We start from the raw sequence: 13,043 nt of genomic DNA, 5'->3' as shown, positions 1-13,043 counted from the left end.
TTTTTTTTTTAAAAATTAAAATTTGATATTATTAAAAATATATTAAATAAGTTAAAATGTGATTTTTTTTACAGAAAAAAAAAAGAAGAAAAATTACCATTTGAGACTCATTCATGGGCTTAAGGAGAGTGTAACCAAATCAACATTTTGTGCCTGATAAGTATCAATTTTAGCACTTAAGGAGTCTGATAGGTACATACCTTAATTTAAGGAGCTAAGTGAATTTTTGGAATAAGTTTGAGGTCTTATCAATACGTTTGGCCTTTTGAAAACTATAAAAGCATAAGTTTATTCTAGCAATGAACCTTGAACCAAGCTCAACCCTATTTTCGAAAAAAAACCAAAAAAAAAAAATTGAAATCCGAATCCAACCCAAATTCGTATCCGTTTCAGCCTAAATTTCTTGCCGCGCACTTACCCTCCCTTTTTTCCGCAGCGAAAACAACTTCTATTTGTCCGAAGGAAAATCAAATTGTATGTCTCTCTTTTACCCTAAATAATACCTTTCTTCCTGTCTCCCTAATTGTACCAAAAACCTAATCTTTATCTAATGAATTTTAATGGTAAAGCATGATTTTTATGAATAATGTGTGTGCATATCATAGTTTTTGTCAACTTTTCTTTTTTGCCCTAAAAATTTTACGTACTTAATTGCTTTACGTATGATAATGATTTGAATTGTGATTAGGTGGATTAATTTGCATGTGAATGGTAAGAATTAATATTTAATTACATGAATTATGCATTGGCATGCAAGTTGATGATCAGCCTTACAAGCATAAAATAGGATTGTATTTTAGGCTTTGTGTTTTTTTTCATGAATATAACTGTTTAAATTTTCTTTATCTTGAATAATATATCTTGGTGATTAGTTGTTTAGTGTAATGGGATCAATAATGGATACTATTTACTTAAACTATTCAAGTCTTTTTGGATAGATAACAATGACAACAACAATATACCTAGTATAGTTGCACAAGTGGTGTCTGGGGAGGATAAAGCGTACACAGACCTTAGCCCTACTTTGTCTACTTTGTCAGGTAGAGTTTTTTTGATAGATAACATTGGAGTTAATTGTTTAGTTCTATGTATGTCCGATGGAGACTGTTTAAGGTAATCTCACCACAATTGTTGAACAGAACTTTGTGCGCTTCCAATGAAATCCTATATAGGCAGTGGTGGAGCCAGACTTTTGGTTAAGGGTGTTCATATTTTCCCTTGGGCAAAGAACTGTTTAAAAAACAAAGAAAATAGCACCTGCTAAGGTTCGAACCCGGGTTGTTGATGCGGAAATGCACACTCTTGACCACTAGACTATGCTTCTCTAGCTTGTCAAGGGTATGCAACAACATGTGTATAATCATAAATATCTATATTTAACCTATATTCTCGAAAAAATTTTCCGACGTTGGCTGTGGCTCTGCCACTGTATAGAGGATGTCCGGAATTTCAAAGGAGGTTTTCTCCAGGCAAAAGGAGAAGGAACAGGAAACAGGGTGGGGTAGAGGGGGCATAGGAATTACTTGATCCCCTACTAGTAAAGGGAAGATGGGCTGTGCTCCTGTGCACCAGCTAAAAATATCACTTAATGTGATGTTATGTTGCACAATTTTCTGCGTCCTGCCTCTATTGTGTTCAACTTTTTGCCAATCCCTTCTATTGCTTTTACACTTTCTAGTGAAAAATTAATACTGTTACTTTACAAGTTATTGGTGAAGTTGGACAGGGACCTTAAGTATAACATTAGGTGACTTGTTGTAATAGAAGGGGACAAGATTAGTCAGGAGTTTTAGACTTGAGAATTGAATACCCATTTATGTTAAATTACTGTCTACTCTATAATATGGGATTAGTGTTGTACAAGGTGAAGTTGAAAATTAAGGAACTGATAATGATGTGACACATCCTTAAAGATCATATTAAATGTCTGACTACTCTATCCGGACCAATTTAATGTAGTCAATCACCATTATGGCTAGAGCATGTTGCTGAGACTAGATTGACAGCAAATCTCTTCATTGTAAATCTGATTGGACAAAATCTAAATGTTCTAGACATATATATTATTTGGATATGCGCGGGCGCACACACACTCAAGAGTTTTATGGAATCATGCCCTGCAGAACTGTTGAGAAGACTTGTTCTTCCTTGAATGTGCTGTTGCTGGCATTTGAACTAAAAATTTCTATTTCGTCCTTATCATTTCTGCTAATAACAGAAAACACATTTGTATCAGCTGTAAAGTGTAGAAAGCCCCTAAATTTTGTTGGCTTCAATTTTCACTGTAGGAGGAATGTGTAGAAAACCAGATGAATTTGAACAGAGTGAATGTTGGGCTACCATTTAGTTCTGGAGGAACCAACTTGTTCCAGGAGGAATCAGATCTTCTCCAGCTTAACACCACAGGTTCACGACAGCGCTCCTGTGAGAAACAAGATGATAATCAGATCGAGTGGACCAATGATCAAAGAAGGTTTCCTGTGAATGGAATGATTGGAAATAGAATGTAAGTTCTAAATTTATTACTATTTATTTTTCCATGGACCAAGTTGTGAAAACTTGGACGTGTGATATCATGTGAATGATACACTTGCGTAATTTTCTTACCTTTGAAGAACTATTTGCAGCAAGAGTTTTATGTGGAAAGGGAATTTGGACAGGGGCAAGCAGATGTTCAACAATTTGGCTGGCATGAATAGTCAGCCATCAGTAGATGCGGTTTGTAAGGTCTGTTTCTTTGGTAGTTATTATATATTAGTCCGAGAAACATGTCAAATTCTCGTCACATGATTCTTAGTTGGAATTTCTTTTGAGGTTTGTTCATAGAGCAAAGCTTTTTGAATGAATTCTTCATCACCAGCTAAGAGTTTGCTCTTGTTGGTTGACTAATGTTTACTTTTTAGTCTCAGAACTGTTTTATTGAGTTGAGCTCATTTTTTTGAATTAAAACAGCAGGATCAAGTGGGGAAGATACCTTCACGTGAATATCAAAACCTATTCCAGCAAGAAGCATATTATTCACAAGCATGGCAGGATGAAGCACCGGACTTTCTTTCATCCACCTTGACACCCATTTCCCATACAATAGGTGATTCACCTGTTTGTTGCAGTTCAGATTTGCAGTCTGTACAGCATGATCTCTTAACTGCTTTTTGTATGCCTGGCAGCATGCTCCAAACAGGTGAGTTTTTGACAACTTTTGTAGTTTTGAAAGTGGCAAGTAGCTTTGCACACTGACATGGATATATCTTTCCAGTGTTCCTCTCTCTCCCTCCCTCGCTCTTGCATTTACATGTAACATTTAATGCTTTGATATTTGAAATCCTAAGGTATTACTTTTGATACAGGATTCTCAGCTAACAGGCCAGGTGTATTGGGAGAAGTACTTAACCCGGTCAGTGGGTCACATGTTTCCAAAGAGATTGTTGATTCTCCTGGGCCATTCTCATCTGTTACTGTATGTTCTGAAGGAGAATGGAATGCGAAGAAGGAACCCTACGAAGATGGACTAACGTGTTCAGATAGCGGTTGGCCAAGACTCCCTGAGTCAGTATCAATAAGTCCAATTAAGCCTCAGTATCCTGATGAAGGTAATTTATATATCTTATGAACTCGTGTAATGTATTAATTCCTAAATCTACCTATGGAAAATGTTAATATGGATAACTGGTTGTGGTGATAACTTCTAGAATCTATCATTTTCTGAAGTCGTTCTAACCTTTTGTTACTTTTTTCATTCTCATAACGTTCTGACCTTCTTTCCATTTTACTTTTTTCTACTTTGCACTTAAGCTTGTCCAAATCTCGGCCCTATTTACTCATCAGTACTTTGCTTTATATTGTTGCCCAGAAATGTGCCATTTAGAACCAACTTTCTACTATTGAAATTTCGTATTGTCAGGAAGTTAACTTCTTTAGTTTGTCTTTTTATAACCATTTGTCTGGGCCAGCTTGCGTGCAGCCGTGCACCTTGACTAAATCCACAGATACCTTACACTTCCCCACCAGCTGTAGGCACCCGTTAAATCTGTCCACCAAAGCTAGGACAGATGGAAAGAAATCACCCAGCGTGTTTGTTTCTACTGGGATTTTCTGGGATTTGAACCTGAGACCATGGTTCTCAACCCACTTCATTGACCACTAGGCCCCACACCCTTTGGGTACAATTTACTTCTCTAATTTTAGAGTTTTAGATCCATTTTATACCATTGAAAGTTGATATTTATCAGCTATTACTTATTGTAAAAAACCTATTATTTATCAGCTATTACTTTATCTTCAGTTTTGACCTACTTCAATTATAATCCAATTAATTTGCAGCCTTCACTTTAATAGCTCTTCCTGGTGAAATGATATCCCATAAAATGGGACAGAGGGATTAACTTTTGGTAGAAAATTCTGGAATGGTATTGGTTGTTAGAGGATAGCTGCATGCTTTTCTTATTTTCTACTTGCAAACCATGACACCGGGAACTTTATGCCAAGTAGCAAGATGACAATTTTCTGCCCTTCATCTCCCAGTCTTTGTACTTAAGAAACCAAGAAAATGGTGAAATAGAGGTGTAAAATTTCATTTGCAATGTAAATCTAGTATTTTAAGAACACAAGGTAAGCTAATTGTTATAGCACTTGTAAATATTTAAAATTTGAAAGAAAAACTGATGTGTTCTTGGGGATGGGTGCAGCTTGAGCTCTCTACTCTAGCAGGATTTAAGATCAGTTGAGTCAGGAAATACCAAGCTGAATCGAACTCTAGTTAGCGGAAGCTGCCTTTTAATTTAATGCTCTGCTTCTGTTCGGAGTTTCGAGCTTACATTCTCCATGACTTTGACTTTGTTTTTTGTTTTGTTTTGTAGTCACTTATCATCCTTGCATTTTTTTTTACTTGATTTTCTCAGTTGAATTCAATCTCAGAAACTATGGAAGACACTTGGAGGAGACTAATCAGAATATTTATCATGAGAATATTCCAGCATTATTTGGACAAAGTGTAGATTTGTCTCATCTGAATCGTTGGACTTCAGAATCGGAAGTTAAGTGGTTTTCTAAAGATAACACTTTACCAACTGCAATGTCTTATCAGCTGCCCAATTTGAGATCATATGGTTACTTGTTGGAGCAAGATGCTACCATGAGCAATGTATCAAGTCAAAGATCGAGTTTACCTAGCGTACTCAAACCTTTCCCAGAGCAGTTACCTAGTATTCAGCTACGAGATTTTCATCAACTTCACAATGGTTCTTCAAATGGGTTGGACTGTGATGTTTATTCGACCGGATCTGCAAACCTGTCAAATTCAGATGATTTGTCTTTACATGACATTCTTGCTCTTTACATCAATTACCATAGTTTAGTGGTGGATGCTGGGAGAATTCAAATTCCTTTTATGAATTACTTGCATTCAACTGTATGCAATGGAAAGAGATGTTCGTGTGATATGAACTCGAGACTGATATCTCATTTTCAAAACTGCCAATATACTGGCTGTGGGATGTGCAAGCCTTTCAGAGAGCTGCATTCTACAGATGTTAAGTCAGATAAAAATGTGGTAGCGATGCTCCAAGATGTGCAATATAGTGGCTTTAGCTCTTATATCAATGAAGCTGCTTTGCCTCCATCAAAGCGGAAAAGGGTGGAAAATCTCTCTGTGCTTCAATCTTGGCCTTCTAATGATGATTCTAGCAATCAGCAGTCCCCTGCTGCTGGATATTCATCATTAAGGCAGTTCTTTGAAAGTCCTATCTTCAGCAAGAAGAATAAAACAGAGATCAGTAACGAAATTGCAAGCTGTGTCGAGGACTGCAATACAGCTGGTGAATCTTGTAATCGCAGCATCGACATCTTGCAGGTTGGCAATGGTTCTTTTTCCTCTACAGAGCTCACTAATGATTGTGGACTGCAGAAGACAGAGCATACATGCACTAGCGGAACAGATTATAGTGAGATTGACAGTTCTTCCCAGATGATCATAGATAGGTTGTCTTTTCTTCCTATAGAGCCTACCGATGACCAACAACAGGAGTTACAAAGGACATTTAAGTATAACAAGACCACTTCATCTGCAAGAAGCAATTTAACTGAACAAAACTCTGATTATCAGATGGGAATGGGATCGGAAGATCCAAGGAGGCTGGGTATTTCATTGACGGACTTTTTCACTATTGAGCAGTTGAAGGATCATATCCAGAGCCTCAGTCAATATCATCAGGTTTGACATATAACATAGCCTCCATATTTGTTCAGTGTTTTTCTCTCGTACAAAGCTAAAGAGAGACTTCAGTAACAAAATTCATAAGAATTTGGTAGATTATAGTTTGAGTCTGACTGTTGGGAAAAATTTTCTTCAACTTGTTTATTTTGTGATGATATTTTAGCGGTACAATTTATGTGTAATGGTTTCTTGTTCTCTTTTTGGCCGTCTTTGTTGTGCTGTTATAAGGTATCAATAATGAATTAGGAGTAGCTTTATTGTTCTTAAATGGTATATAGCACATTGGTCGAGATATGTAAATAAGGATAGACAGTAGGGTCTCACACACACAAGTGAGTTCACAAATCTTCTCAAACTATAAGGTTGCGTTAGCACATAGTGCAGAGTTAGCTAAGTAAAAGGAGCAGAGCTTGAAGGTATTTTTTAGCATTTCCAGGTTTGGTCACTGTCATATTAAATTCACAAAAATGGACACTTCTGAGTTCTGATTTTTTGATCAGTTGGGGTAGGGGACAGGGGGTCTGAAAGATTGCACATGTTGTGGGGCGTGTAGAAATGTAATAGTTCTTTTAAACTTACTGAAGTTCAGGATAAAGGTATTTGTTTTTTTTTTTTTGAGAGTCCAGGTAACTTAAAAGGTATTTGTGTTAAGCTCCTTAATTCTTTTCCTAAGTTCTTTATTTTGGTTACTCTTTTACTTCTATTTATTTTTATCATTTTACTTTTTGTATATGAGGGGACTCTTCATGAATTGACTTGTCAACCTACCACAACCTTTTCCTTTGTTCGGACTTGGGACTGGAAATATGAGCAAGCTCCCACTGGAATGCATTAGTCACGTTGGGACTTTTACTTGATGTCTTATACTTTTCTAAGAGGAGTTGTTTAGCCTTTTAGAGATTTATACGTAGTAGAAAATATAAAGAACTTCTAGTACTTCTTATGCTTATTTCTGTTATTATTTTTATTTTATATTTTATATGATATCGGCCTAGAGATGAGGTTAAATTGAGTAACATGGTAAGCGAGGATTCATATAACCCCCATCAACTTGCTCGAAACTGAGGGATAGTTATTTTTTTTTTCTTATTTGTGTGCGCGTGGGTATTTCTGTGGAGGCTCTTTATATTCTAATGTTGGCTCGTCAATTAGTTAATTAGCTTGACAGCTAGTTTTCCCTTGCGTTTTTTGCAGGGATCAACTGGAAATATGACAGTACATTCTATCTGTGAGAACGTATGCCAATTATGTGGCATAGATAGGCTTGTTTTTGTCCCAACACCTATATATTGTTCATCATGTTGTACTTTTATCAAGCGCAACTTGGTTTATCATTGGGCTGTGGATGAAGCTGGTGGACGACACTGTTTTTGTACAAAATGTTTCAGGAAGTCGCGGGGCGCTGATGTCTCATCCCAAGGACTATCAATTAGCAGAAATAAGTTTCAAAAGGCAAAAAATAGTGATCAAAACGAAGAATCGGTGAGTTTAGTATTACTTTCTGTTTGAAGTGTTAGTACTTGTTTTTTCTGCTGTTACTAAATTTATCTCTTTGGGATATCTGTAGTGGGTACAATGTGATAAGTGCGAATGCTGGCAACATCAAATATGTGCTCTCTATAATGCTAAAAAAGATCTGGAAGGACAAGCAAAGTACATATGTCCATTCTGTTGTTTAAAGGAGATAGAAGCGGGAGAGCATGTTCCTTTACCAGTTGCTATTGGAGCCCAAGATCTTCCAAGAACTATGCTCAGTGATCACATTGAGCAGAGACTGTTCAGGTGCCTCAAGCTAGAAAGAAATGAGAGAGCAAAATTGTCAGGACAGGATGCTGATGAGGTAAGCTACTAAAATAGGTTGGATGTAGTTGTCCCCAACAAACTTTCAATATGATTAGTGTCACCCACATAACAAACACTTCTCTAATATTTACATTTGAGCAGGTACCTGGTGCAGCAGATCTAATTGTCAGAGTGGTATTGTCTGTTAACAGAAAGGTGATAGTAAAGCAGCAATTTTTGGATCTTTTTCACAATGAAGATTATCCTCCAGAGTTCCAGTACAAATCAAAGGTGAGAAAAGTGAACTTTTAGTATTCTTTCTAGTTTCCTGTGCGATGACTTAACAATACCCTTTACCTTATTAAAGCTATAATCTCCATTTGAACTTTGGCTTTATTGTATCATGAAGTTCGATCTTAGCTTGATATTTTCAAAGTTCAACAGCACTTCCCTGTTTATGATTTTGTGGAGTTCTAAATGAAATCCTTTAACACTTTGTTGTCCACACCTTTTTCTTTTGTTCATGTTTTTTGAAAATACATTTATATTTTTTTGAGGTGAATCTGACCTAATGTCCAAATAGGTGATTCTATTATTCCAGAAAATTGGAGGAGTAGATGTTTGCCTCTTTGGAATGTATGTCCAAGAGTTTGGATCAGAATGTGCCCCTCCAAACAGGCGTTGTGTCTACATATCATATCTTGATTCTATCAAGTTCTTTAGACCTGATATAGAAACTGTGAAAGGGGAAGCTCTGCGTACTTTTGTATACCATGAAATACTGGCAAGTGCAAAATACTCTCCTTCTTGTCCTTAAATGTAAATTTTAGTTTTATCTGTTGAATCACTAGATTAACGAAACATTTGCTTTTTCTCTGTCATCACATCAGATTGGATACACGGATTACTGCAAGAAACGAGGTTTTACAACCTGCTACATATGGGCTTGCCCACCTGTAAGAGGTGAAGACTACATCTTGTATTGCCATCCTGAATCTCAGAAAACACCAAAACCAGAGAAGCTTCGGTTGTGGTATGTCCCTATTGCTCTCCTTTTTTTTCTTCCGCATCCTTTGTTGTCTTAAATATGCATCGACAAATGTGAAATTTTTCTTTCGTACCCTGCGCATAGCAGGAGCTTTAGTGCACCGGGCTGCCCTTTTTAAATTTTTGATAACAAAAAGGGAACAATTTCTCACATGTATCAATTTTCTGCTTTCAAAGCTACGTAAATCCAACCATGAAGTTTGTCTACTCGGACACACCGCCAAATCTTCCACATTAGGGCACGCAGGTGTGATTGCTAAGCTTTGCCACTTTACCTCTTTCTTTTTAGTTTGTCCCAAACTCCTGCAGAACCAAATTTGTCCTTGAATCCACCTGATCCTGATGACTCTCCAAAAGCAGTCCTGTAGAAAGTAGTGACCTTGAGTTAACCAACTCTCATCTTGAGTATTTAGTCTGCTATGACCTTTTTCCAACTCCACAACCCCTTCCAAAATAGTGCTTGTCGGGCACTGTCAAGTTCTCTTGTGCCTAGTACCAGTCCTGCAAGGAGTCACCTTTTCCAATTCTAGTAAATGCTGTTACCTTTCTCCAGCTGTTGCTTTAAATTCATTTAATCTGGTCAATCTTTCTTCACTTACAAAGACAAGATTAACTTTTAGCTTTACATACTCACCAAATGGTTTCAAGGGTACTTGGTCTAATAGAGTATTTCAATGGAATTGAATGTATTCTGTTATTTTGGGCTGCAGGTATAGGTCAATTTTAAGGAAAGCCTCTGAAGAGGATATTGTGGTGAACTACACTAATTTATATGACCACTTTTTTGTGCCGAGTACAAGCAATAGTGCCAGGATAAGTGCTGCTCATTTACCATATTTCGATGGAGACTATTGGTCAGGAGCTGCAGAAGATATAGTTAAGAATATTGACAAACAGAGCAGAGGTGATTCACCTAATAAAGTTAAAAAGCTAATGACAAAGAGGACGTTAAAAGCAATTGGACATGACAATCTCTCTGCGGATGCAACTAAAGATATTCTAGTGATGCAAAAGGTACGGTTCCATTATGTCCCGAGTTTGCATACTTCAACTGAAGGATCTTTCTTTTGTTGTTAGCTCAGAGTTATGTCCTCAGTTTGCACACTTCTCTTCTTTTTCTGAAGACCGCAAGCTAGAAAATACTTTTGATGAGTCTTGTGTTTTGCCTGGTCTACTTAATTTTCATGCCAGATTATTGACGTGACATGCTAAGGCAAATATTTGTTTTACGTGTATAGCGAGTAATCTCTCTGCATGTGTGTGGGTTCATTCGAAAAGCTCAAATGCTCTCCAATAGCGTGAATGAATTATTAAATTGATTTTTTCTGATTCCTTGAATTGACAGCTGGGGCAAACAATCTTGCCGGTGAAAGAAGATTTCATCATTGTAAACTTGCATGTTGTGTGCACAAACTGCCATGAAGCAATATTATCAGGAAGCCGATGGTCTTGTGAGCAGTGCCGAAACTTTCATATATGTGCGAGGTGATATTTCCACCTCTGTTGTTTCTCTTTATTCCTTGAAGAATTTTCTTTTGAAACTATTTTTTAATTTGGGGATGGGAGATGAGCTGATTGATATTTTACTTCATCCTAATGCTATTATGTATTACTCATGTTATACTGCTTCAGTAATTAGAAAGGAAGTTAAAACTTCGTCGTTTCCGTCCATTTATAGATGGAGTTAACACCCGATATTTAGTCATAAAAAAATCATTCACTTTCGCTACGTCCCTTGCACCTTTTTTTAAACATCGCACATGAGCCCTTTCAGTTCCATATACCCTTTCTCCAGTCAATAATAGGGGTGTCGGTGCAGAACTGGTTGGTTACTTCCGTGCGAATCATAATAGTAATATTCAATATGTTTTGTATATGAACGTGTTGAAAGACTTGTAATAATGGTGAATTTGCTTCTGCTGTGTAGAAACGGTCTCTACTTCCGCGAGAATCATAATAATAATATCCAATATCTTTAGTAATATGAAATTTATATTTTTCTTATTGCAGATGTCTTGCTTTGAAGGAAAACCTTAGTGAGCAGAAAACACATACTTCCATTACTGGAGAAGAGCATTTACTTTCTGAGGTATACTTTCTTTTGCCTTGAAAAGTTCTTTACCAACCGTGGGATGGGTCTGAAAGAAATGACGGGATAGGCACCCAAGGGTGTGGCCTAGTGGTTTAATGAAGCTGGGTTGAGCAACATGAGGTCTCAGGTTCAATTTCCAATAGAGACAACACTAACACTAGGTGATTTCTTCCCATCTGTTCTAGCCTTGGTGGACAGAGTTAACTAATCGTTGTTGCTGGTGGGAGGTGGCAGTTATCCCATGGAATTAGTTGAGGTGCGCACAAGTTGGCCCCGACACCACGGTTATCAAAAAAAAAAAAATAGAAATAACGGGAAAGGAGAGAAGAGTAATACCTAAGAGAAATGAATAGAATGGGAGTTCAGGAATAGAAAGTTTAGTTGACTAATTTTGCAACATTAAATTCTTTTTTCACTTACCCTTTATTTATTGGATGGTGTGGTGATACCTTGTAGGTTGTGGTGGACGATATACCTGCTAACACTGAGGACCGAGATGCCATCATTGAAAATGATTTTTTTGAGAACAGGCATTCCTTTTTAAGCTTCTGCGAGAAAAATCACTATCAATTTGATTCACTCCGTCGCGCCAAGCATTCCTCAATGATGATATTGTATCATCTCTTCAAGAACATTCACCTGTCCCAAACCGACTCTGGCTTCAGAAAGGAGCAATCTGAGGGGCAGAGACCATTGAAGGTGTGCATCGCTACATCTTTTATTTGCAAGACTACATATAAAACTGATAAGTCAGTTTTATTAGTTATCAGTGTTTCAAGTCATAACGGCCTTAGGTTTTGATTGTTCTGATCAGCATTGCTCAATTCATCTAACAAGATATTTGGCGTTGGCAGGTCAAATTAATGGGTATACTGGTGCATGCATCACAATGCCGTGTAGCCCCCTGCTCGTACTCAGGGTGCCTCAAAATTAGGAAATTATTTCAACATGCAAGACAGTGCAATGTCAGAGTTTCAGGGGGATGCATATTTTGTCGCAAAACTTGGTCCTTACTGCATTGGCATTCACAGACATGTCAAGATTCCAGTTGCCTAGTTCCCCGTTGCAAGTATGTTTAAGTCACCTGAACTTTTGCTCAATTTTTTTGCTTCACAATTGATGTAACTCCACTTTTCATCAAATATGATGCAGGGACATGAAAGAGCATGCTGCAAGGAATTCATTGCGCCAGAGAGGTGAAAGGGGTTAGCGACTACATGAAATTACATTACCATGATTCTTGTAGCGTAAATTCATCGCAAGTGTACAGCCGGTTCGGTAATTGACAACGTTGACCTGATGTACAGTGTCACAGGCTCATCAAGTTTTTGTGAAGATTGTCAGAAATCCTGCTCAAGATCCTAGTATATATGTTAAAAATGTACATAAGAGTTGCAACTGTAGTTGGGTAACATGGTTTAGGACTTATTAGCTTGCCATCCTATATACCCCTTATGTGGGAGCTCCAGCAGTTTTTGTAAATGAGTATAGTAAAAATAGTTAATTTACTCAAAAAGTGTAGTTGTCGTTTGTAGATAATGTAATACTACTAGTTAATATAGTCGAAGAGTAGCGTCAGTGGCAGAATTTGCTGTTGAACATATACTTCGGGTGCCTATTAGGTAGTAAAATCTCTTGGCTGGTTCGAATAGGCCGTTTTGACCCCATTTTGAAGAATCGTGTGCTGCTCGCTCCTATTTCACATTATTTTCTTCTTCTTATTGCTCTCATTTCTGAACTCCCTTTTTCAAACTGCTTGGAAATGTTTTATTTTGCACTGAGAGTCTATCCGAAAGTGTACACAACCCTTCTTAAACCCCACTTATTTTGTTGGAATTACATCATTAAAAAATGGTGTTGGATTAGTGAATGAATCTACACGAAAAAATGAACATACATTGTAGACCAATA

The 13,043-nt window shown here is 37.2% G+C and overlaps 1 protein-coding gene across 5 annotated transcripts; it reads left to right on the top strand.

Annotated features, from left to right (window-relative positions):
- The first annotated feature begins 300 nt into the window (after positions 1-300).
- On the top strand, positions 301-12,799 carry LOC107855498 (probable histone acetyltransferase HAC-like 1). 5 transcript variants are annotated; one of them, XM_047407430.1, is made up of 17 exons: positions 301-474; positions 2,289-2,506; positions 2,628-2,727; positions 2,956-3,181; positions 3,348-3,590; positions 4,899-6,208; positions 7,406-7,693; positions 7,779-8,051; positions 8,156-8,284; positions 8,577-8,777; positions 8,884-9,026; positions 9,751-10,054; positions 10,386-10,525; positions 11,051-11,129; positions 11,589-11,831; positions 11,987-12,201; positions 12,285-12,799. In XM_047407430.1, exons 2-17 carry the CDS (start codon positions 2,310-2,312, stop codon positions 12,340-12,342), a joined length of 4,149 nt encoding a protein of 1,382 aa, XP_047263386.1. In that variant the 5' UTR covers positions 301-474; positions 2,289-2,309; the 3' UTR covers positions 12,343-12,799. The 5 variants fall into 5 exon arrangements, with proteins under 5 accessions (XP_047263386.1, XP_016556001.2, XP_047263384.1 ...); XM_016700515.2 differs by having other exon boundaries at positions 302-474; positions 2,953-3,181; XM_047407428.1 differs by having other exon boundaries at positions 469-563.
- The last annotated feature ends 244 nt before the right edge of the window (positions 12,800-13,043 follow it).

Source organism: Capsicum annuum, chromosome 2, assembly GCF_002878395.1.
Source record: "Capsicum annuum cultivar UCD-10X-F1 chromosome 2, UCD10Xv1.1, whole genome shotgun sequence".
Classification (NCBI taxonomy): domain Eukaryota; kingdom Viridiplantae; phylum Streptophyta; class Magnoliopsida; order Solanales; family Solanaceae; genus Capsicum; species Capsicum annuum.
This window is presented reverse-complemented; position numbering and strand designations above follow the sequence as displayed.

Bases quoted from the DNA above. Each gene is read 5' to 3' on its own strand.
- LOC107855498 (XM_047407427.1), top strand. The intron at 2,728-2,952 runs GTCTGTTTCTTT...GAATTAAAACAG, and splicing joins CAGTAGATGCGGTTTGTAAG to CAGGATCAAGTGGGGAAGAT. The intron at 11,832-11,986 runs GTGTGCATCGCT...TGGCGTTGGCAG, and splicing joins AGGGGCAGAGACCATTGAAG to GTCAAATTAATGGGTATACT.